At 39.3% G+C, this 27,209-nt stretch overlaps 1 protein-coding gene across 1 annotated transcript; it reads left to right on the top strand.

Annotated features, from left to right (window-relative positions):
• The first annotated feature begins 6,656 nt into the window (after positions 1-6,656).
• Positions 6,657-26,740, top strand: gpm6aa (glycoprotein M6Aa). The gene is made up of 7 exons (XM_026182509.1): positions 6,657-7,188; positions 17,316-17,508; positions 17,826-17,982; positions 18,980-19,133; positions 22,922-22,998; positions 23,663-23,728; positions 24,744-26,740. Exons 1-7 carry the CDS (start codon positions 7,152-7,154, stop codon positions 24,894-24,896), a joined length of 837 nt encoding a protein of 278 aa, XP_026038294.1. The 5' UTR covers positions 6,657-7,151; the 3' UTR covers positions 24,897-26,740.
• The last annotated feature ends 469 nt before the right edge of the window (positions 26,741-27,209 follow it).

The following is a 27,209-nucleotide window of genomic DNA, read 5'->3' as shown; positions in this document are numbered from 1 at the left end:
ATCCCACCCACATGGCAGTGGAAATTCAGTTGTGCCCTGCACCCTAGTTCTTAACCTTTATTTTTCAACACGTCTCATTTGCTTTATGGTTTTTATCTTTAATTTTAACACTTGTTTCGTGCTCTTCTGTTTCCACTGGCCTACACATAGTTTCACATCCCCAATGTCTAGCAGTTTTTAACTTTTGAGCAACAACATCTATCTTGCACCATGATTGACAAAATAAACCCTTTCCACTGCCCAAACATCATCCACTCCTCCAGAGGATTGTTCACCCCTGAATGTTCATGCATTTCCTTGGATAATGTTCTCAGTCCCTCTCTGGTCACAGGGGCCGTGTTGTCTGGAATGAATGTGCAGCACATGTCTCCAAACATCCCACAGACACCCCCTTTTTCAGCCAACAGCATATCAAGGGCCATCCTATTTTGTACAGCCATCAGAGAGCTAGGAGCCACCTGCTCAGCTAATCCCTCAATTGCATCCGTAGTCAAATTGGCAAGCCTTAACATTAACATCGTAATGGACATAGTTAATCTTATCCACATTTTTAGTTGGTGTGGCTGTAAAGAAAGCTGAAAGGACTGGTATGTTTTCAAAACCTGATGCTACCTGGTATTTATTAGGGACCCCTCTGGGCCCTCCTAAAGCGTCTATATAAGTGGCTGACCCTAAAGTTGGGTCTAAATTCCCCAATGACCTACATGCTAGCACATGGTGTCTACGCCTCTGCGTCAGCGTACCAGCATTAGTGGTCCCCACCTTAACCAGTCTATCCTAGTTAAGGTGAGAAACTGGTGTAATAACACATTACACTAGTTTCTCACTGTGATCTTTGCATTGTCAACAACACGATGTCATAATAACACACTGCTAGTACATACACACAGAAAAGTGGCAACTAAAAGATCTGCATGGGTCAGAAGCTCATGCGAAACTAGGATGTCTCCTTCATCCTCTCCTCCTCCTGTAAAAACATAGATCCCTCCTTTCCACCCTGGCTGGGTGGAGTAAATAGCCTGTATTTGCATCGCACTTTACTTAGTCCCTAAGGACCCCAAAACGCTTTACACTACATCCAGTCATCCACCCATTCACACACTGGTGATGGCAAGCTACATTGTAGCCACAGCTGCCCTGGGGCGCACTGACAGAGGCGAGGCTCCCGGACACTGACACCACCGGGCCCTCTGACCACCAACAGTAGGCAACGGGTGAAGTGTCTTGCCCAAGGACACAACGACTGAGACTGTCTGAGCCGGGGCTCGAACCAGCAACCTTCCGATTACAAAACAAACTGCCAACTCTTGAGCCACGATCGCGAGTAGGTGCAATCTTGGGTGTCAGTGGCAAGTCAGTCAAACTTTTGTCCCCATTGTCAGTCCAGTCAGTCCCCTCATGTTCATTGCTTTTGCTGAGAGTGGAGCCTCCCGCTCCACATACTTAAATCTCCAGTGCCAGCAATATGTCGTCATTTCAAAAAAAGAAATAAGAATTCTTTATGATTTTGGCATGGATTAATTTACTGAATCCTTTTAGACAGAAGGACTTATTGTCTGAATATGTCCCTCATAGGTGACTTTTGATGTCTGATCTAAAGGAGTTCCTCAATAAAGCTATTTTATACCTTTTCACTGCTCAGAAAATATATGAACCTTAGCAAAACACTGTTTTTTGTGTTTATTTTTTATCACAAATGTTATTTTTTCTGGTGCCAAATCTATTCAGATTCACACAGATTAAGATCGCTTTGATGGTCCCAAATCGCCAAGCTCTCAGAGATGCTCACTGTGAAGTACAGCTGAGCTGTAAAGCTAGTGAAAAATAGATGACAGGATGATAAGTGTTTCTGGCTGACTGCCTAGCTTCTCATGTTGTCCAAGAGCCTAGGCTTTTAATAGAGATAGGACAATGGTGTACTGATAGGATCTCCATAGCCTCAACAGACCATTAGCTGCAGATGACCATTAGATTTCTTTTTGCTGTAACAATACATGTGATTTTAATCAGACTGCTGAGCAGCATGGGTCAAGTGCAGTAACAGTTCAAAACAAAGAAACAAAATAATCTATTAAACTGTTTAGGAGCGTTCTGGTGGATGAGTTCTGTAACTTTCTGCTGCTGAGCTGATCTAAATGGGGACTTCATAAGGAACAGAGAACCTTTGAGCTCAGAAAATCTGACTGTGCCTCCACAAAAGATGTGATAATGAATGTTTGCTGTGTTTAGACTACAATGTCCCAAAAATGAACTACTACATGTGCATGGGCGGGGGGCACTGAAGCTAACATTTAAATCATCTATGCCACTTCAGCTTGATGATGGTGTATGATTATGGATCATGTCATTTTTTACTTTCATAAAGGATGATCCAGTGTCCTATGTTAAAGGAGGTATTAAAGGAAGCACTGGAGCGCCATTTCTTAATATTTACAGAATTCGATGAGCTTGTTATCACTGCAGAGCAGATACTACTGGAACATGAAATCTAGCAAGAGCGAAGTTCACTGGAAATGGGAGAAGCCTGAAACAAACTTTAAAGATAAAAAATTACAGCATGAAAACTATAGACATAGTCCATGAGTGTCTGTGGACTACCTTTGAGCTACACCCACTCAAAGCATAAAACAAGCATCAGTCAAAGCTCAGATTTGAGAAAGATAAAGGAGGCTTTTATCTAATGGTTGCAAAACACCAGACCATCCATTCAGCCCTTTCACTGGTTCTTAAGCAAACGTACTTTGTAAACACAGAAAAGGCATATACTGTATCCCTTGGGATGCCCTTTGAGAGGTGCATTGCTGCTATGGGCCACCAGATCCCTGTAAGTGTTTGACTCTGCCAGTTAATGTGGACTGTACCACTGATTATGTCCATAACGTTTATGGACACAATCTGTAGGTTCAGCCAGGGTTTGGGAGATGAGTTGTTGTCTCATTAGGAGGAGATCAAGCATCTTGGAGTTGTATTCAAAAGTGTGGGAAGAACGCAGTCTACGGTGATAAAATAAATATACCAGTGTGTTGTGGCAAAAACAGAGAGCTGAGCCAAAAGGCAAAGGTGAGGATTTAACCTGTGGGTAGTGAACATACGAATGAGACTGCAGATGCAAATGGCAGAAATTGTCAGGAGCCAATTAAGGTAGTCTAGGGATCAACATTATGTTGTCTTTGTTTGCTTGGAATACCTCAGGGACGCTTTGGAAGAGCTTGCAGAGCCAGGGAGTGGAAGGTCTGCACAACTCTACTCCTGTTCCCACTGCTTGGAAGAAAATAAATGCTTGGATGGATGAGTGAAAATATGACATTTAAGCGAACTCCACATCTATGATAGTACGTATCATTGTCTGCAATTGTTCAACCTCTTTCTGTAACTGTTAATGGTTGGTAGAGCCTCCATCCCTTCCTCACTCAGTAGAGCTGAAAGAATGACCTCCTTAATTTTTCAGTGTCTTTTGATTTTCCTCAGCTTGACTAGGCGTGAACACACATCAGCACTTAAGATGGAGAGCACTGTCGCCTGTTGATTTCTGCAGACACTGGCAGACAACCACTGAAATTTAGATTTTCAGTCAGAGCCTCACATTCAGAGGCATTTGTTTATATTAAAAGATCTAAAGTACTAGATACGACTGGTGATATAATATAAATGCCAAATAATAATCGTACTTTAACTACAGGTATTTTCCTTTTTAAAGTTAGATAGGCTACTTTACATTTAAAAGAAAAAAACACCAGCCAGGGTTACAGGGTAATATGTGAATTCTACATCGACTTCTACATCCAGCTTCTCCTACTCAACAATATCTAAGGCCTGGTTGCTATGGCAACTAGCAAGCCCATTCTGGAGAACAACCAGGATGCATTAATAAGCTTAGAGTGAGATTCTTTTCCTCCTTCTGTTGGTCATAAGTGCATGCAGGGGATTTAAAGACTTTTCTGCATGTGTAAAATATGTAAGAAAACAAAATTAGGATAACATACTTTTGAATTCAAATACAAAATGCATTGCATCTGTGACTGGAATCAAAGATGTCAGATAAATAATCTTACAAAGCATTTCTCCTTAAAATGCCCTAAGAAAGTGTTTCACCATCTGCTGATTTTTCCTATCAGCGTTATGGCACCCAGTGTGAAGGAATCTCTTGTGCCGACGGGATGCAGCGGGAGGAGGGAGGTCAGCGCCTCAGGGGGGCTCCACTAACCAGTGGAGATTTATAAGCTACGGATTTCCCCAGAAAAAAGCCCTCCCCCACAGCAAATCTCCCACCCTTAGCCACAGTAGGTTAGTGTGTGGCTATGTTATCCAGGCCAAGGGTGGGGCATTTTGTGTGTCTGTATGCTGGAATGGACACCAATGTGTTAAAAAATTAATTTAAAAAAATTTAGTATATTTTTGTTCTTACAGTATTAATTGTATTTGTATGGCTCAAATGCTATTCAAATGTTTTTATGGACTTTCAGTTTAACCATGTATTAGTCACTGAAGTTCCTGACTTCACAAAACCAGGAGACAAAACTCAAGTTCAACATAGACATACTTTCTATGCAAAGTGCAAACAATATCTCTTAAATGTTCAAATATTTTTCATTAAACTGGAATGCAAATCACTTTAAAGCTCTTCAAATAACATGAACAACCAATATTTATAAGCAGGCATTATACAAAGTTAAGAGCTGGATTAAAAAAATGTTGAGTGGTTGAAAATGAGAAGCTTGGGAGAGTATATACGCAATGACCTGATTCAGAAAAGCAAACACATTTCAGCAACTTCCCCTTGTTGAGCTAAGCAGATAATAGTGGTGCTTACATTTAGGATTAGTAAGTGTGGGAAGAAACTAGTGAGAATGCACAATGACATGTTTGTCTTTGACTGTGTTGGACACATACTGAGAATGTACATATTATATCTAGTGCTTAAACCTCTGTAAAAGCTATTTACTTAATTAGAGATTCTAAACTCCTTAATAAGGACAATGTCCAATGTTCAAATCCACCGGGGCCTCTCTATGTGGACTTCCATGTTCTCCCTGTGCCTCTGTGGGTTTTCTCCAAGTAATCCAGCTTCCTCCCAAAGAAATGCATGAAGGTTAACTGGTGATTCTAAATAAGCTGTAGGTGTTAATGGTTCTCTTTCCCTTTGTGTTAGCCCCAATAGTCTGGCAACCTATCCACGGTGCACCCTGCCTCTTTCCCTGTGACATCTGGGATGGGCTCCAACCCCTCCCTATGGCCCTGAATTGGATAAGCAGAAGAAAATGGATGAATGGATATTCACCAGATACAAATGACTATTTAAGACTATATCGTGTGCACAAAATAAAAAAAAGGGAGCAGCCCCTAAGGAGATGGAAAAGGGAGAAAGTGGTTGAAATTGTCTCTTGATCTCATGATAAAGCAAGATGTTTAGAATCTACATATGCACAGCAGAGCTTTAAACAATATGCTACTGAGCATTCACCTGATAATATAAGCAGGCAAGCAAGCAATTTTACGAGCCCTGTGTAGACATAACAGGAATTCTTGGGCCATATATCCATATCTGCTATCTGGACATTCTGGAATTTCTGCACAATATTTCAAAATAATGCATCTGACACTTATTGAGGTATTAAAAGTCTGGACTGAAAGGTTGGATTCTTACTACAGACATCACCATCCGTTGATCCATGCTGCCAGAAAAGCTAATAAACATTTAATGCTAATTTGAATTACAAAGCGGTACTCAGTGGTATGGTAATTTTTGACACACCAGTTGGTTAGACAACAAACTAAAGTAGGCTAATTGAGTAATTCAATGAATGTTACATTAAGCAATGAAACATTAATAAAGCATTATATAGAATCATTAATAAATGATCACATACACATCACATTACCATAATTACCATAAAAACTTTATCTTGCTTTTCTTCTGAAAGGCCTATGAGTGAAGCTTTTGGCATTCCTGGTATTACAGCAGGCACAAATAAGATAACGGATGACTAAAAGTGATTTCTAGCAAGTTAATTTGCTGAACTTCCATCCGATTAATATTTTGCAGTCTATTTAAGCTAGCGTGCTTACTTGAATCACTCTTACAACCCTCACTTGCCTCCTTCGCTATTGCCTCTCAGGTCTTGGCTGCAGCAGAAGCTTCCTTTCCCCATAGGGATCATTAAAGTTTCATCTAATCCACCTGTCTGATCATCCATCCATTCACCCATCTGTCCATACTTTGTCAAGTCAGGTTTTATTTATACAGCATATTTCACTCAACAGCAGTTTAAAATACCAATTTCCAATTCCAATTACCTTGTGTCCTGTCCATGATCTAGGTATGTATTTGCATAATTATTTAGCAGTTTTCATCAGTGTGTGAGCTGTTTGTCTGCAGCTCTAGACATATAGTGCCATTTAGAATTCAAGAATCCAATGACAACGCCTTGGTGATTGTATAACTTAATCTGTAAGACTAATAAGATTAGGAGAATCCCATTTCGAAATCAGATGTACCCCCTCACTTATTTAATGAGAGGTTGTGCTAATATAGAGCAGCCGCAGCCTCGCATGGGAAGGGGGGTTGGTGGGTGATGGGCTTAACCATTCTGTCTGAGAGGGGGTGTTGTTTAGGGAGGGTGAGACAAGGAATAGTCACCAACACTCATGAACACAACTGTCTAGACAACACAGTGAAAAGATCTTGATTCTGGCTTAGGTTCTACCACCGTTGCTGCTTTTAGTGTTTTAATCCAACATTTTCCACACACCTCCCTTTTTCAAATGCATGGCTCTTTGTCACACATGCGCTTTCCTTCAAACCACAGAGACCACCCTCAGCTCAAGCCAGCCCTGCTACTCCTCTCCTCCTCCTCCTCCTCCTCCACCAGGGACCAAGGAGGCGTTCTGCACTTGCCACAGCGGTTTGCAATGGACAGTACCACAAAGGCTAAGTGATCCTTTGCATCGCCCAGTCACTTGACAGAAACCACACCTGACAGCCAATCTAAGTGTTCAGAGAGAGAGAGAGAGAAAGAGAGAGAGAGAAAGTGAGTATAGAGAAAGAAAGGGGAACTGATGTGTGGATTACTCCTTAAATAAATACGATCTTAAACCTACACAGGACATTTATTTACTAATCGATAGCTACTTAAAAAAGAAGAAAAAGCAAAATGGAAGAAGACATGGATGAGGGGCAGACCCAGAAAGGTAAGAAAGTAAATCTTTGCATGTTCTGATGAATTCATTTATGTATGTTTGCTTTTGTCAGTGTCAGTAGTGTCTTTGCAGAGACAACTGCACAAATGTAAGCCATACCCTCTTTGAATAAAAGAGCATCTGTTTGTGGGAATTCTTTTGTCCACTGAGTATCAGCACTCCACTGAAAAGTGCACGTCTGTATGTGCTGTCTGGGTAGTCACAGGGGTGTGAACTGCTACAGCAAGGGCTGGACTGCCTTTGTTTGCTTGATGTGTCTTTCATGCTTGTCGTGATGACAGAGAGAAACACGAAGAGCATGGAACCAAACTGAACTACCATTATTACTAGTCTTTAAACCAGCAGCTTTCAGGTTCTGTCCTTTGTGTCGGAAAAACCGAGGTGCTGTATGATGCAGCAGTGCTTTGCAATATTCACTGTGCATTTGTTGCAGGAGGAGTTTTTAGGGGTTCTTTTTTCATTCACTTAGGAGGGGCAGTGTATGCTTTGTGCAGAGCTGAATTGCTATTTATACTTCACACCTCCGCATCTTGTTTCTCTGCATGAATGATTCAGTATATGGTTGCAACAGTATAAAGCAAGTGTATTTTCTCATCAGTGGATTGGAAAAAGATATTTTTTGTTAAAGAATGACACAATACCAAAGGTAAAGAGGATGCTGTTCTCATGTAGAAAACACGTTTTTATTTCACCTCCCTTGCCTCCTTCTCTCTCAGATTTATTGTGTCAGGCATATGTTTGTGTTGCCTCCTGTCGCTCTTCCCTGCAACTTAGCACTACTTACAGGCACACACACGAACTGAAACAGTTGCCATGGCGCTGGCAAAGTCATTATCTACTCCCTCTTCACCCACTCCTGTTGATGACATTTCAGAAGCACAGGAATAGTTTGCTGTGTCTAAGAATGTGGGAGGAAGAGAGACAAGAAGAGGCGCATATGTAGAGTCAGAAATGATTGCAGCACAGAGTGAAAAAGAAAATGAGAAGCTTGGGAGAATATAGTGAGCTTAATCAAACTGCTTGACTAAGCAGCGTAGTAGGAGAAGTTCTAGAAAACCTATAGATTTTGATCAAACAACCTTTAGTGGCGTCCCTTTAAGGGCAATTTTTGGATGACAGTTCGATAATAAAGCCATCTGTCAGATCCATTAATTTGGGCAGAATATTAATGTAATTATTTAGCACGTACTCATATAAAGCAAGCTCTGCAAGCTCATTTTTCTTGAACAAAAGCTTATTAAAACCAAATTGACTGTTAATAACCTGTTACAGCAGAGGCTCTGCTTTGACATATGCAACCTGCTTCTCACACTAGGGTGCTTTTATGAATCACTGCCCATGTGTCAACACAAGCAAGCATTTGATTTCTCCCCTTGAACTTGAAAAAAAACTAAAATCATCACGTGAATATGAGGAAATAAGCCGTGTGTTGTTTTATACAGTAAACTAAAGGCTGAAGCTCTTGGAAAGTGACCAATACACACCAACCAGCTAACCAGCTAATGTTTGTTTTTAGCCCGACGCCTTCTATCATAAGTCCGCTCTAGACAACACTGAGAACTACTGAACTGGTTTCCACAGTAGTTAAGATTGCGCAGCTTCTCCAGCATATCATCAGGCAGTTTGGTTGTTGGAATAATTTCCATGTTGTACCTTCCAATGACAAAACTGAACAATTATTCTGTAGACCATGTGTAGCAGAAATCATAGAAATTTGTGCATAAAAAGACACTGCCTGGGATCCTGAGTGGCTCGATGTCGAAACATACAGCCTTTTTCGTAAATCATAGGCTATTATTATTTAACCATTAAAAAACAAATAACACAAGAAAATACACCCTGGTCCTGTTAGTTAGTATTGTGTTTGAAAGGTTATAGCTTAGACTTTCCTTTTGAATGAAAAATCAATAGTGTCACTATTTTAAGTATTTCAAGTCACGTTTATCACCATGCGCCAAGATGGTGGTTCTGGAGACCAAGTATTATGCAACGCAATTTACATATGTTGGTTACCTAAATTATTGTATCGTTTATTAAATTATTGATTTGACAGCCCCTCTATAGTTTGTGAAGACAAAAGATAATTGCAATGACTCCTCTGATGATGGTCATGTTTTCGCCCATGTCACTTTGATTTTTCTGGAGAAATATGTAATAGTTTGTAATAATCATTGATCAGTTTTGACCAAAAACTCACAATCTAACCTTAATTGCAAAAAGTGGGATAAATCATAGAAAAGATTAAATACATACAGTTTACACTGTTAAGGAAAACATAATAACTTGACAGGCCTCTGTCTACAGCAAGCTTCTACCCAATAAATGTGCAGAAATTGGTAAGACTGGACATCTAGAAACACCAACATTTTAAAAGCTTCTCATTTTGCGTAACGCTGATGTAGAAGCAGAGCCCCCACAGTTGGTGATGTGCATTTTATCATCGTTTACATATGTATATTAAAGCACAATTCTTTATCATTTGTGAGTGCACTCACAGCATCCTAATGCCCTTCTGTCTTCCTCTTCTGAGGTTGCAAATCTCAGATTATGAGTCAGATGCACCAGGTGGGCACTGTTCACTTCAGCTGCTAGCCAAATGTATGAGCGCACTCTATGTACCAAAGTGGCCATTAGCAGCAGGGAGCAGTCCAGCGCCCTTCTGTTGAAAAAGCAGGTTTAGACCAGTAGGAACACACGGCTAAATATGCTAAAAGTTCTGGAAATGACCATATGGTGGGCAATACTGTGGATAAATAAACCAAACATGATTCTGCAGGTCATTTACACTTGATGTACTAACTGTTGCTGAATGGAAAAACTGAGAAAGGCACACCTGTTAGCATTTCCTGAGCCAAGAATCTACTCTGCAAGGTAGCGTTTGTCCTTCTGTTTGATTAGCATGTGGTTGCATGTTGAGCATCTCATTTTTGTCCGTCTACAATCATGTCAGTAACATCATGTGACCGTAATACACAATGGAAAAATTGTGTTGTAGTTTTAAAGGTTCACCGAGTTTCATGCACTTTGAATTTGCAGTTGACTTGATAAATGCCAAATCGGCATTAAGCTAAAGGCAAGGAGATGCTGCTTTGAACATAGTTGCTGTGGTCAGACAAATGGTTTTCCACTACATAAAAACCACATTTGTTTGGGTTTTCTTGTTTATTTTTACCAAATATGATAAGAAATAAATTATTTAGAAGATATTATTCACTTGCAGCACATTCATGAATATATTACTTCATGTATAAGTAGCAGCCTATCTAAGAGCTCCTATGTCCTCCTCTACTGCCCCTTATTGTTTTGAAGCCTGCCCCAGCCCAGGTCAAGAGAGTTCCACCAATTGTTCTAGTAATTATTTCTGGAGCAGCTAAAAACCTTATGTGGGGTCTCTTATTGTTTTGAGCAATGACACAATGGTATAGATATAGGCATAGGGAAAGAGGTGTTGAAAATTACTTGCATTGAGATTGATGATAAACACTAGCTCACTGTAATGATAATATCTTAAAATGATAATATGATATTGTTGTCACTCAACATGATTGTGTCTTGTGAGTTGTGTTAGCTTATGTAATTTAAATGTTACTTAAAATTTCGGTCATTCAGGGTAAAGTGTGTCGGGAAACTGTTATTGAGTAAAAATTGAAGTACTAATATGCAGTATGAAGTACTCCACTGTTGTTGGACTCTGCAGACATGCTCTCATTATGGTCTATTGTTTTGGAGCTGTGCTTCAAATCCCTGCATTCTTTGGTTTTGGCTGCTTATAAGGTTGGCAATCAGGAAAATTAAACTCATTCCACCCTGTGAAATGGAAATACCTGCATGGTTAAAATGCATAAACCTAAAGTCAAAAACCTTGTTTCTTTTGCTGTGTTTTTGACTTTTGCCCCCTAGTTCCTGGAGTGAACTTGGCTTAGACAAAAGACACGTCTACAGTCACGCAGTCCTGTTTAGACTCTTCCATCTCTCTGTGAAAAAGGAAGAGAGGAAATCAGTAGCTGAGCTTTCAGGCCTGGTGTGGAACAACCTTTTAGCCCTGAAGGGGTTTTATGTGTAATGTGTCTCGTTCACTATTGTCCCACTGAATTTGTTGACATACAGTAAGTGGGTCACGGCTCTCAAGTACCCGGTCTATTCTCAGATTTTGCGCTGTGGTTGTTATGGCAACCATGCTGGTTGATTAAACATGCGCAGAGGAGATGGGGGCACACAGGAGCTGAAAAAAAACCTGCTCACTGCAGGGGAAGGGGGGTGGGGTGCATTAAAGGAACAAGGAAAGCAACGAGACGCATGCACGCCCATTACACTCAGGCTGACACAGGCACACCATCCCCCCACTGAGATCTCGCTCTCTCTTCTCTCTCTGTCTGACCAGGCTCACCACCACCCCGTCCCCACACAAAACCCCTAATAAATGCTAGCTGTATGTGGGAAAATTGATCTCTCTTATTGGATCTCTCGTGTTAGAAATGAATGCACAGACACAGAATTAGATTGTCTTTCCTTTTTCTGTCATCGTCTTTAATGAATTTTGTTCATTTAATACTCTAATGCAGCATGCCATTTATTTTCTCAGATGCTAAAACTGCATCAAAAGCAAAGCCTCATATCTCTATATGACTTCAAAAGGAAGAAATCCTTTTTAATTAGGAATGAACCAACATAAGCAACCATCCATCTATCCATTAATTTTCTTCCACTCATCCAATTCAGGGTTGCATAAACACACATTTGAGTAAAAATCATCTTTGAAAGCAAGTATTTGGAATCTGCCCAATATTACTTTTATGTCTGATATTTCACTAGGTATGGAACTATTTTGGTTAAGAAATATTTGTGTCAATAGCGAAAAAATGTCTTAAAGGTAATCTAGCCTTAAATAGAAATTATTTTTCCAGTTTAACAGGACCACTACACGTCAAATACTGACCTATGGATGAACTAAGCAAATTTCATAATGTGGAAATGTCTGAGAAACATCACAACACTGTAATTCGCAGAATTCATCCAATTCATCATCCACCCCGTTACTCCATAAATTAACCCTGCACTGATCTGATATGGACAACATTATCTCATCCCTCATGCAAAAGTTGACTAGGTCAGAGAGAATGTGTGTGTGTGTGTATCCCTTTTGCCTGTCAGCTATGGCACTGACAGATGGAGGAGAAGTGGGAGGTGGGAGAGGCCCTGGGAGGGGGTCATCCTTTCTCTTTGTATTAGGGAGACGCCTTCTGTTGATTGGGCCGCGGTGTTTGGGCTCTCACAGGCCTCAATTTCACCCCCTCCCTTTCCTCCCTTGAAAAAAACATGTGGCTTTGTTCTAGGAAAATAAAATATTTAAAACAGTGCCATCTTCTAAATCTGTCTCTTTGTTCAAAACTGAATAGCATTAATCCTGGTTTTGCTAGAGTTAAGATTTGCACCGATGAAATTTGTATTTAATCAACACGCTGAGGCAAGAAAATCCTTAAATGCTTTTTACTGATTGGAAAATAGGTTATTCTGAGTAAAAGATGTTTTGTAGACTAAGCTTACCTCAAACATTTGGGGGTGTACTCCAGTTCAAAATAAGGCAAAACAAAAACATCACATATATTCATTCAAGTACACAGATGGTCCTTGTCACTGCAATTCTAGTCCATTTTAAATCTGCTTGGTTGCACCAAACTTGACAGTCATTGTTTCCTATACGACACAGCCATTCAAATACCCATGACCCCTAAAGCAGGCCATCTTTTATTTTTATCACAGGTGATGTGGGGCTAAGCAGAAAGCATGAAAAATGAATGTGGGAGACTTGTGTGCCTCCGCACTGTGCCACTTCTAAATTATTGATCAAGCATCCTCTAACTCTTAGAATCGTCCGTTTGCCATTTTTCACCCACTCAGAGTCTCAAATTCATTTAGGATCAATGAAGGTTTACAGAGAGCAAATGATAGCATGCACTGGTATTTTTTAATGGGGTGAGGAAGACAGATAACATATGAGATCATAAACCCATTGCTGGTGATCTTTTATCACTGCAGTTTCAAAAACAGGAAGGAACATAGTAAATGTGAAGAAGGGCAGCTAGGCTAAGAAGACATTACGTTGTAAATTCAGCTGTTTCTACTCACGTGAGTACATTTTTTCTCTCAGACAAAGATGGAAGCCTTGTTAGTTTTTATGTTTTAACCTACATTTACAACTTTATCACTGAATCTGGTCCTTTTCTAACACACCTCTCTTTACTGGGTGTGATGAGTTTCCCTTCCACAGAATTAAGAGCAGACGATCAATAAAACATTAGTCTGTTACGTCCACTCAGTAATGCTTTTATCCTGCCTTCTAACTTCATCTTCAACTGTTTCCATGGAAACTCTTTAAGTCAAGTCACATATAGACAAATATTATCTGTGTTGTACTCTGTAGTTACATTTACAATACAATGTACAAACATACTAGTAGCCAATTCTGTTTACTGCTTGGTGGAAAAGTAGTCCGTGTAAATTTGCAGCTGCTTTATGCTGTGTGCAGAAAAGCAAGGAAATAAGCCTTGATTGAAGCCATCACTTAAATCATTGATATTACCGCTTGTCTCTCTTCATGTTAAATACAGGCTCCGCTCAATTACTACACAAAATCAGCACCAGCATATCTCAAAGGCCGCTGCGTTCCTGTGTTTAAGATTCAAAATGCAAGAGAAAATTTTTTATATCTATTCTATCTATTTCTGATGGCTGAAAAAACTTATTTTTCCATACAAGCGACATAGTTTGGAAATAAATAAAAAATTAACTGGGAACATTGCAGTAATTTGTATCCCATCAGTACTACATACAAATCCATGTGTTTGTAGTACTTGACTCAACAGTTGACTCTAACTCTGGCTCATAAATGGGCACTGTGGCCAAGAGGATAAGTGTTTCTGAACTCTCTGCCTCACTCTCATCTTGTCAGTAATCACAGCTACATCAATAAATTCTGTCAGTGCCTGTTTCCTGAAGTGATAAGGCAACTCAACATAATGAATCTGGGGTAAGAGGTAGTGACAGACAGACAGAGGGTACTCAAGCAAAGAACAAAAATAGCTACATTCACGAGACCTTGGGAAATGAATGAGTGAATCTGATAAAGTCCAGTTTATGTAACAGATCCTTGATTTCTAAGGCATTCCAGACATTATACTGCAAAGTTATCAGGATTGTGTGTTAACATGTATTTGGTTGGTCTCAGAACCTTGGCACTGGTGCATCTGGAGACCTTTTCATGCATAAGTTGCCAGAAAAAGACAAGCTGACACCTTTAAATAATGATAACAGAAAAATTTGCTATCCAAAATATTGTAGCTGCAGAATGGAATCGTGTTAAAAACACATGCTTACACATAACTTTGCATAGTTTTATGCAAAACTAACCACACTCTTACTGCTTCCATAGGAATTAAATGTGGCGTGATTGGAAGGGTTGCATTTGAACAAACCTCAGGACTTCTGGAAAGTACTTTGCACAGTCAAAACCAAAGTGGAGATGTTTGACTATCGTCACATTTGGCAAAAATCAATCGCACCATCAGCACAAGCAACTGTCAAACACAGTTCCTGTGGATCTTGCAGTTACTAAGTTGATCGTGACCTTGAACTCGTGGACTTGTGAAAAGAATCAAAGTGTCGCATCAGCTGAGTCAAAGTCAACTGATTGAAATTCTGTGGTGGGAAGAGTGCTGAGATGGTAAATGGCCTGTATTTATATAGCGCTTTACTAGTCCCTAAGGACCCCAAAGCGCTTTACATATCCAGTCATCCACCCATTCACACACACATTCGCACACTGGTGATGGCAAGCTACATTGTAACCACAGCCACCCTGGGGCGCACTGACAGAGGCGAGGCTGCCGGACACTGGCGCCACCGGGCCCTCTGACCACCACCAGTCAGAATATACAAATGCCCACAAACCTCAATGAACTAAGGCAATTTTGCAACATGAACTTTGGACTTTGTTCCAATGTTCCTCCACAACAATGTCACAAACTGATAAAGCCCTGCAGAAAAGAATTACAAACTGATTCTACAAACTGTTGACTCATAGGGTGTACTTAGTTTTCCACAGGACTGAATTGAGTTCTTTAAAACTGTGCTTTTTTCATTATTGTATTAGGATGCAGGTTTCCAAATAAAAACAGCTCTACTCAAAGTGAGACTATACAAAGTGATTTATATAAATTCATTTTTGATTACAATGACTAAACCAACACCTCCACTATGGGAGCTTCCCTCAAAGTATTCCTGAAATGAACTAAAACGGCAGAATTTAAGCAGCATCTGTTTAAGGCTTGGATCCAGAGGGAGTCCAGGCCATTTAAATCTACTGCAGGTTCTCAGAGTCACATGACAGAAGGTGTGAATTAGCATGAAAACACCTAGGAGTGCATGTCACGTGGCATTGTAAGTACCTGATAGTTACCAAGAGGCACTAAAGGTGAAGTATTCCCTGAATTTGATGTCTCTTCCTAGGTGAATCACTGGGAATGTTGGAGAATTACTAAGGCAGTGATGATAAAGGCAGACAAATGGCACTGCAGTCCCTCTATTCAATGGGGGAATCACCAGTTTGAGATATAATACATACTATAATCTTTCCTCTAAACAACAAAAGGCTTGGAAGACAATATATATGTGTACCTCATCTTTAAAGCTTAGATCTAAGCATACACTGTATGAGCTGAGAATACTTAAACAGAGACTAAAATCAGAAGCTTATTAACAGGCACAGCAGAGTTGTTTGGACTGTGTAGTGTGACGTGTGAAAAGCTGCATGGATTGTTTTAGGATACAACATTCAGCAAACACGGATATGGACAGAAACATGTTTAAAATATAGCACATAAGCTGAATAGACATTCCACAGTCTAGCAGTGGATAACATCAGTAAGGAGGTAGATAATCTAGGAAACCCTGGGTGAAGGTTGTAACTGCACCAAGCGTTTGAGTGCTCAGCACAGCCCAGCGGGCGGACAAGCTACTTGGTATTCCACTCATGTCTGGATCAGAGTCACACGAAGAGAGTTGAGGAGGAGGAATATTGGGCTGACTGCTGCTTTGAAACAAAAGTGAAGATGACTAGACAACCTTTAAAAGAATGGAGCTGAAAACATCCTGAAATCTTATCATCTTTGCAACTGACAACAGAGTCACTGCATCTCTTCTGAATGAGCACAGCAAAACCAATGCAGATGAATTTAATCATGGGCCATGATCATCTTACATCTGATCAAGAGTAACGCCGTGCTGGTCATAAAAGCACATATACCACATTTGTATACTGACTTCAACTTTAATCATTTAGGATACTTATGAAGCAGCTCTCCGATTTTAATACAGGTCTAGCTGTTTCAGACTAGTCTGGCTTTGTGAAAAATGTATCTGTCTGGATACTATACAGCAAAACACTGCAATACTGGATTTGTTTCACACTTACACAGGAAATACCTCTGTACCTCTGTTGTAGTTACTGGGAAATGACTGACTCAGTAGCACAAAACACACACACGAGATGGAGACTCATAAATCAAAGCAATTCATAAAGGCAAACCTGGGTACAATATTTACAGACGTGGCTTCTTTGTGAGCAGTCTGTGTCACAGGAGATTGAAGATGAACCTGAGCAGTGATTTGTCACCTTAAGAACCCCCTGGCACAGGAAGCTGAGGAAAGTAGAATGGGGTTAAAGGTCATAGTTACTATGTGAAACTAAGGCTGAGTTTATATTGCTGAATAAAATGTCAGCATTATCCGTAGGGCTATAGAGCTGACAGAACGAATAACACAGTTGTTTGAAAGGGTTTTGTTGTTGTTTTTTTAACATAAGGGAAAGGAGTACTGCAGTCAAACTAGCTTGCAGTGTTACATGCATAGCTGCCTCCCAGCTGGTTTAATTGCTGGAAAATATTAAATGGAAATGGAAATACAGTGCATGCAGATGCATTTGCTCAATGCTAATGTATTGATAAATAATTTAAAATGCAGCAAATGCAGCAAAAACGTCTCTGTTACTTTGTGCCACGTCTGGTGTTTTTTCCCTCAGAATTTTAACAGTCTTTGTTGGCTAATCTCGTTCTCCGCTTTAGGATGCCTTGAATGCTGCATCAAATGCCTGGGTGGGATTCCATACCCATCCCTCATAGCCACCATCTTGCTGTATGCTGGTGTGGCCCTCTTCTGTGGCTGTGGACATGAAGCCCTGACTGGCACTGTCACCATCCTCCAGGACTACTTTGAGGTTGTGAGGAGCCCTGTGGATTCACTGGATGTCTTTACAATGTAAGTAACAAAGATTCTAAACAGCCCTGCTGATCAGCAAGAAAACATAGTTTGCATACTTCCACAGTATAAAATACACAATTATATGTGCTTTGACACATCCCAGAGATCCACCGCACAATCACAACAAGCGTAGCCAATTTAAGACAGATATGTTGATTACTTCTGTTTAACAGGCAAATGTCATGACCTGCAATTATCTATATAATTTTCCTGTGAGTATTTTTGTATGAAAATTCTTGCTAACATCTTAAAAAGAAAGGGTAACTTCTTATTTTTATAAACTGCATTTCTGTTGTTCTGTATTCCTTCTCCAGGATTGACATTATTAAGTATGTGATTTACGGCATTGCATCGGCTTTCTTCGTCTATGGCATCCTGCTAATGGTGGAGGGATTCTTCACAAGTGGTGCCATTAAAGATCTGTACGGGGACTTCAAGATCACAACATGTGGACGTTGTGTCAGTGCCTGGGTAGGGCTACTATTTTACTTCATACTAACTATAAAATGTATGTCTATTACTCTATATAAGCTTTTGCTCTTGTCGGGAATCACCTAGTAAATGTCAGGTCATTTCCCAGGAACTTTCCCTTGAAGGCTGAGTAGATTTCAATAGCTGACATTTTTTTTTTGTGGCCAATGTGACACTACTCGTGCTCTCCCAAGCTCTATATGTAATAGATTCTTTTTTAGAGTTGACCCCTGTATTTGGTGAGGTTTCACTATTCTGAAAAGGCTGAAAAGGGTCAGCCACAATAGAGCCTTTATGAGTACTATAACTCAACTATCTTTATTTTCCCCTATAAAAGAAAGTATAAATAGCACTGCATTTTTCCCCAAGGAAAGAAGACATTGAAGGGAGATATACAAACCTAATGTAATCTGGGGTCATTCACATGTCTGCTCATCTCTTCTGTTTGATATATAGTACTTTCTCATAATCAATATATCAAAATCTTAGATTTCCCAAGTTCCTCTGCTAAAGAAATCTGTCTACACAGAGGAAAGTTGATCTTATCACCTTTTCTTTAGCTTCTCTTGAAGCTGTTTTTATTTAACAGGAAGAATCGAAAATGATAATGATTTGTTCTTTTAACTAACTTTTCTTGACAAGCTAATATCCTATGTAGTACTTACAGTACTCAACCAGCAAAGGACATTATAAGGTTTATTTCTGATCAGTGTTCAATATGGTAATACTGCTGAAACAAGAACAAAACAAATTATTAGCACACATCCAGAACATACAAAAGAGCATGCAGCAATCCTATAAAATAACTTGGAGGATATAAAAATATTAACTACAACAAAAACTAATCTCAGAAGACCTTGCCGTCAACATCTAGACATAGACGAGTCAACGTCTAAATGATCAGTTTTACACCAGCCACAGTGCCTTGGAAGGTGTTAATATTACAAATAAATACGGTTCCACTTCAGTAATCCATCTGTACTGTTTCCCCTTTCAGTTCATCATGCTGACATACATCTTCATGCTGGCTTGGCTTGGAGTGACTGCATTTACCTCCATTCCAGTTTTCATATATTTCAACATCTGGAATATTTGCCAAAATACTACTGTCCTGGAGGGAGCCACCCTATGCCTTGACCCACGCCAGTATGGTAAGCATGAATATTCTCCAGTCCGTCCGTCCACCCCTTTTGAAATAACTCGGTGACAGAAATTTATGCTGTATTTAAATTGCTACTTCTTTTTTACTTTTTAGAACAACTACCTGTACTGTAGCCTCCATATAGTTTTCTTTTAAATGGATTAATCATCACTTTAGGATATGGCTAAATAATAAAAATTATATTATTTTTTTTAAGTATAGCACAATGAGACTGTATGGAAATGATAAACACCATATAAAAATTCACACTAGATGTGAAAATTTGGCATAAAGAACATAAAAACACGGATACATCTTGCCTTGGGTCACATTAAACCACCGCCTGTGGCTGATTATCTACTTGGATTTCTCCACACAGCTGTTTCTAGGGTTTACAGAGAACGGTTTAAAAAAGTGGAAATATACAGTGAGAGGCAGTTCTCTGAGTGAAAATGCCTTGGTGATGCCAGAGGTGAGATGAAAATAGCCAGACTGATTAAAGCTACTACGAAGGCAACAGTAACTCAAATAACCATTTGTAACAACCAAGGTATGCAGAAGAGCAACTCTGAACACACATCACATCAAACCTTGAACCAGATAGGCTGCAGAAGCAGAAGACCACACTGACTGCTCCTCCTGTCAGTGAAAAACAGGAAGCTGAGGGTGCAATAAGTTCAGAAAAATAGCCAACAAAAGCTTGGAAAATATTGCGTGGTCTGATGAGTCTTGATGTTTGCATTTCTGCATCTTCACATTTGTGAAAGAATGGGGTGCTCTCAGGAGCTCAGTCAATTCCAGTTTGGTATCATGATAGGATGCCACCTGTGCAACAAGTCCAGTCGGGAAATTTCCTCACTACTAAATATTCCACAGTCAACTGTTAGTGGTAGTGCAACAAAGTGGAAGAGTTTGGGAACAAGAGCAAATTAGCCACAGCCACATGAAAAATCACAGAGCAGTGGCTTGTGACGCACATAGTGCACAGTGCTCACCAATTTTCTGCAGAACCAATCGTTACAGACCTCCAAACTTCATGTGGACTTCAGATTAATGCAAAAACAGTGGGCAGATAGCCTTCTGGAATATATTTCTATGGGCGAGCAGCTGGATCCAAGCCTTAAATCGCCAAACCCAATGTAAAGCACAGTATGCAGTGGTGTAAAGCACACTGCCACTGTACTCCACTGAGTGGAGCCATGTTCTCTGGAGTGATAAATCAAATTTCCATCTTGCAATCTGCTGGACGAGTCTGGGTGGTAGCCAAGAGAACAGTACTTATATGATGGCATTGTGCTGTATAAAGTTGTTGGAGGGGGGGTTATGGTGTAGGGTTGTTTTTCAGGAGTTGGACCCAGCTCCTTAGTTCCAGTGAAAAGAACTCTTAGGGCTTTAGCATACCATATAATTTTTGACAATTTCATGCTCCCAACTTTGTGGGAACAGTTTTGGGATGGCATGTGCAGAACATTACTTTATGACTGTGCATCATTTTGAGGAACGCCAATAAAGACATGGATAGGCAAGTTTGGTGTGGAAGAAGTTGACTGTCCCCTAGTCCTGACCTTACAGACAGAACACCTTTGGGATGAATAAGAGCGGAGATTATGAGCCAGGCTTTCTCATCCAGCATCAGTCAATGGTCAATGGTAACTTTATTGTCCCTGATGGGAAATTGATTCGCAGTATGTCAAAACAAACAACAAACATACAACCAACACATTACGTACACTCATTAAAAAATACTATAATATAATATAAGCCTGATAAAACAACCTAGATTTTCCATCGAAAAAAATGCAATGTGCAATGGCAACAACACTTACAATTTAGTGTTGTTAATTAAGATAATAGCACTAGGTACAAACGACAATTTGTGTCGCTTTGTCTTCACTGCAGTCATTTTATAACGATGACCTGATGGAAGCAGTTGAAAATTGTTAAAGAGAGGATGATCTGAACACAACAGGACAGAAGTTGCCTTCCTCAGCACCTGCCTGTTATAAAAGTCCACAAGCTGGACCTGAGACCTCCCTGAAATCTTGCCCGCCACTTTAACCAGATTGTTAAGTCTGGTCTTATTATCCATGGACATACTACCGTACCAAGCAATGATACAGAAAGTTAAAACAGATTCAATAAAACCTTTATAAAAGAGAGACATCATTTCAGATGAAACATTAAAACCTCTCAACCTCCTTAAAAAGTACAGTCTTTGTTGGGCCTTTTTCACTGTAGCAGCAAGATGTGACTCAAAGGACAGGGTCTTATCAAGAACAACCCCCAAGTACTTGTAACTATCCACCATTTCAATGGCTGCACCATTTACCACTGTAAGCGCAGGATGAGGGGATGACTTCCTGAAATCTATAACCATGTCCTTGGTTTTCAAGGTGTTAATCATTAAGAAGGACTGATCACACCATGAAACAAACTCATCCACAACAGGCCCATGGGAATCCTCTTCACCATGAAGGAGGCTTACAATGACTGTGTCATCTGCGTATTTGATGAAATGCCTATTGGCCTGTGTGCTGCGACAGTCATTAGTGTACAAAATATACAAAAGAGGAGAGAGACAACAACCTTGTGGTGAGCCAGTGGAAGAGTTCAGCTGTTTGGAAAAACAGCCGTTTATTCTCACACACTGTGATCTATCAGTTAAGAAGTCCAGTGGTTGACCTTACAAATGCGCTTCTGGAAGGATGGTCAAAAATTCCTATAAATACACTCCTAAGCCTTGTAGAAAGCCTCCCCAGAAGATTTTAAGCTGTTATAGATGCGGAGGGTAGGCCAGCATTATAATAACCCATATGAATTAAGAATGGAATTTCATTTTAGGAATATAATTTATTTTAATGTAACTATGGATCAAAATTACTGAGGGACATTTACAGTACCTTGCTGAATCTGCACTAGAAAAAATTACAGCAGTTCTGAAGGCAAAATGGGCTAGGGCTGTGCGATATGACCAAAATCTCATATCCCGATATAATAATTATATCGTCCGATAACGATATAAATCACAAAAATGTAACATTTTCTGTAAATTCTGTGAATCTCGGGCAGCTCGACTTGTGTGAAGTGTTTCCAGCTGGGCGTCGTGTACCTGGAGTCAAGTGTTTTAACCGATGCATGAAACTATACATTTTTAGACATAAGTTGTAACGGCCGCTGTTTTCTTTGTGAGTATTTATTACACGGCGTGCTGCGGGGAAAAGCCTGTTCTAACATTTGAGTCTAAGGTTTAGTTTTTTAGCACCTGGCAGCTTTTTTTTGCTTCTCATCCATAAACAATCTGCATACTCTTTCACGTAATTCAGTTTATTTTGAAAAGTCTCAACAGGATCTTGAGCTTTATTGTGAAAGGTTTATGTGGAAAATAAACAAGCGGACACGCTACTGTCATTGTTGCCTAACGACAACGCATAAAACAGTAGCTTGTCCATCTGTAGTGTGGTTATATACAATATAAGAGAAAGAGAGAACTTTAAGAAATGAATATAGCCACTACAGTGACCATCAAAACGATGAAAAAGTATTGCTGTAAACAGTTTATTTTGCGACACCACAAAACAAACGATAACGTAAAATGAAACGATAGACGTTTTTATATCGTCATCCGATATATATCGTCATCCGATATATATCGTTATATGAACAGCCTTAAAATGGGCTCCATTCGACAGTAGCAAGGTGCGACTAATGAAGTGACAGGTGAGTGTATATGTCACCTGTGGGACTATGTGAACAGAAAAAAATGTAATATAATACTCTGATACATGTATGTAATTTCAGGTATTGTGCCAATTGCGGAGGCCAGAACTATGTGCACTGGATCTGAGAAGTTCTACAGGATGTGTGAATCCAATGAGGTAAGGTAACTTTTGAGTACTGAATAATGTCTAATGTTGTCATGCTGTAAAATGAATTACACATGGGTTTCAAACATAAGACAAATCATTACTTAATATAGTGAAGACATCACTGTGAATAGCTTTTCCAACAGTTGCATTCCTTGCAGGTATTCTTCTAAATGTTACTTTTAAATGAAAAATAATTAACAGAACCTGCATCAACTGCAAAAAAACACCAGTTAGTCCTCATTACAGCAATAATATTGTCAGATTTGTCAGATTCACACATTCTACACCACAAAGGCAAAAGAATACAGTGCACCTATACTACGGAGCAGGAAAATCAAAAACTGACAGTATGACAGCATGCCTGAACTGACAGCATTGCAAGGTATGAACGCCATTCAAATTATTTGACTTAATAGTCAAAGTTTGACAGAAAACTCAGACTATGACCCCAAACTCACATGTTAGACAGTTGACAAAAGTATTTTTTAACACTGAAATTGCAATTTTTCTGATGAGAAACTTGAGCATTTACATACTGATGGTAAATGTGTCACAGATATCAAATGAGAATTTATGGATTTTATTCTAAGAATAGAGTCAATGGATTTTGATTGCCAAATATATCTGCTAACCCCTGAGGATTAATATGTCCTGCGGTTTGTTTTTGATCCAGCTGGACATGACATTCCACCTGTTCATCTGCGCCCTTGCTGGAGCAGGAGCTGCTGTTATTGCTATGGTAAGCCACCGATAAGAAAATGAAAACAAACTGAAACCGGTTTAAGTTTTATTTATTCATTTATTTTAAGTAATGCAGTATTTTTTTTCATGAAGATCAGATTAAGCTTTGCTGCTGTTGCAGCAAACACTGTGCAGTGGTAAGACAATTTTTGAAAATGAAGGCAGGTGAGAAGAAATGCTGTAGCGGGATCAGTAGCTTCTGTTATATTTACCTGTGAGAGAATAGCTGTAGATAGGAGAGAAGGCATTTTGGCGCAGTGAAAAAGACAGTTTGTCTCCCTCCCTCTTTCGGAGGAGCCAGGCATGTCATGCCGTTGTCATGGAAACAGGGAGAAGAAAGGCTCTGAGATTGTTGCAAACATCACTCAGTAATCAGCAATTTGCAAGGAGCCATTTTCTGAGAAACAGAAAGTGTTTGCTACTCGAGATGATGATGCAAATTGTGGGCTGAACTAGTTTACTCACATCGCAGTTTTTTTGCTGTGATTAATCCCTCCAAACTTAGCTGGAAAACAACAGAAGCACTGGTGCACCTCAATACTGAAGTAAAAAAAATCACATAAATTAATGAATAATGTTCATAAGAAATAGAAAAACAACACGTGCAATAACAACATGAACAATAATAATAACAATTATTATTATTAGTAGTAGTAGTATAGCTTCTGTATTTTAATCTCAGTCAAATGGTCCTACTGCATATTTGCAAAGCAAATATAAAACTGTCAGTCCCTGTGAAAAGAAAAGCTGTGTAACAGTCTCAGTCATTAAACCACAATACATTCATTATAACCACTGCTGCCATGGTAACACAAGTCCAACACTACAGTTAGAATTATGCTGCCACCTGCTGGACGATTGTTGTCCTTAATCCAAGGGTTCAGATCAGCTTTTAAAGTCTATTCAGTATTAAAAATGAATACATTTAAGAAATCAATAATGATAATGCCTAGATTATGAAATACAGCCCATCGTGTGTGATTTGCTAAATGGGAATGATAATTTTCTTACAGATCCACTACTTGATGGTGCTATCTGCCAACTGGGCCTACGTGAAGGACGCCTGCCGGATGCAGAAGTATGAAGACATCAAGTCAAAGGAGGAGCAGGAGCTTCACGACATCCATTCCACTCGCTCCAAGGAGCGTCTCAACGCCTACACATAAAAACCAGCGTGAGGCCTGGCCCTGCCACTCCGGCCTCTCTCACTCTCTCTCTCTTCTTGCTTTCTATCTGTCTCTCTCTACCATCCCCTCCCGAGGGGGGGCGGATGGCGCCTAGGGCCCTCGCCACTGCTGATGTCACTGGTGCGTCATATGACAAATGTGGTCTCGGGGTGGGGGAACGTCACATAAACCTCCCCAGTCACAAACAGCATTTCAGATGAAAAAAAAAAAAGCCCCTTTACCTCTCTCATGGATGGTGTTATCATTTTGGCAGTTGTGTTATTGAACAAGTTGAATAAGAGTTATTTAGTGCTGACAGTAGTTTTTGTGTAGTTTTTAGAGTCAGAAGTAGCAGTAGTATTTATGTTTTTTTTTAATAGTGTACAATTGTTTTACTTTTCTTAAACTTTATTTTATACCAAGTGTCATTTTGCTTTCATGGATAATTTATTTTATAATGATTTCCTGAGGGGGTCAACAGGGGCTTCAAAGGGTTTTCAAGCACATTTCTCATGTCGTGTGTCTGAAGATTTCATGTTCAAGAACTGTGTACTGTATGTGAGTGGATGGTTAGTTTTAAAAATATTTTAAATTTCACAATACAACTATGAAGCATTGTAAGCCTTTGCCATACCAGTATTCCCAGGGATTAAAACCACTTTCACATGAAAGCAATTTAATCTGTTTTTCTATGTGAAACATAATTTTAAAAAAAAATAGCAAGACAACGCAAAAATACCAAATCAGAGTAAAATAATATTTGCTAGATGTGCCAAGCCTGTTAAACAGGAAATACTGACTTTGATAGATAGGATTAGTGAATTGAAGATAAATTGTGGGTTATTTTATGATATATTTGCCATTTAGATATATTTTCGGACTCGCACAAATGCACATGCAAACATGCTTTCATATTCTCTTTTTTAATTTCTAAAGTTGAACTTTATAAATACTAATCTCCTGCTTTGCAGTACTCTGCACTGTATATACTGATACATATACTGATAAGTATACCTATATGTTAAGCACTGACATTTAAAGACATCTCTTGTGACAGTAAGAAGAAATCAGTCCTACCTGCATCTATCAGCCCCAACCTGAAAAGAAGTTGTCTGTGTAATGGCACTCCTTGGTGGAATTTTCAGATGTGAGAAAAGTGTGCGTCACCGTAATTTTGTTCATTACAGTAACTGTAACTTGCCTATAAATCCACATACAGAGGTGGCCTGTCAGTTCATTGCCTGGCGATTTTTTTCTTTCTGTCAGTATTTCTCAAAGCTAGTTTCATGCACTTCTTTGACCATTTCTGTGCTCTCTCTAGATGTAAGCGCATTGATGTTCAACTCAAAGTTGGATAACTGTACTGTTAGTAAAGACTGTGAATTTAGATGTTTCTCGTGGCATGGACATGCATCAATATAGTCTTTTTGACTCATAAGTTACTTTATTTCACCTCTTTATTTTTACACTATTGACTGTCTTGCTGGATAAACCTTTTGTTTATATGTGCAGTACTAAACCTCCCACGCTTACTGCGTTATGCTCCTAATATTAGCGACTGTAGTCTTTGAGTTGTGTCTATTTAGTTTGTGATGAGGTTTAAACCATGTCTTAAAGCTAATACTTGTACCAACATTGCATACTCTGTAATGATCTGAAAAAACGCTTTCAGCTTTCTCCTCGTATTAGTCTTTTGTACTTTCACTACAGATGCTTAGTAGCAGGCTTTAAATCTAATCTGTTTTGTATATTCATGTGCCAACAGCTTGAAGTGGCTTATTTGACCTGTATGATCAAATTTGCTTGCATAAATAAAATTCACTTGTGTACTTGTTAATAAATACCATTGGTTTCTTGTGTCCAGTTTGTTTTGATATGAACCAACTATACAGGTAGTAGCACAGGATTTTAAAGAGTTACAATATGAGACAAAAATATAAACTCTTAGCTTTACAGTGAATCTGTAAGTACAGCCAAGAGGATTCATTTATAGACAGATTAACTAAAATGATCAAAGAGTAAAGAACACTAATAAAGGTAAGAAGAAAATCAACTCAGCAATTACATTATACCACTAGATGTCATGCTTTATTCTTAATCACTTCAAATAAAAAATGAATAACAACCTAAACGGATTGTTAAGCTACTAAACACTGACCATGGAATCATACTAGCATAAAAAAGACACCTAACTCAGAGGATGTACTGGTGTTTTGTTTACACATAACAGACAATGTAGGAAAGAACTAATTTTAAATTGAATCTTTAAACACTTGGTTACTAGCAGAAACATAATTTGTTTCATTTCTTTAG

Source organism: Astatotilapia calliptera, chromosome 2, assembly GCF_900246225.1.
Source record: "Astatotilapia calliptera chromosome 2, fAstCal1.2, whole genome shotgun sequence".
In the NCBI taxonomy this organism is placed as follows: Eukaryota; Metazoa; Chordata; class Actinopteri; order Cichliformes; family Cichlidae; genus Astatotilapia; species Astatotilapia calliptera.
Note: the sequence above shows the minus strand (reverse complement) of the source record. Positions and strands in the feature narration are given on the sequence as shown.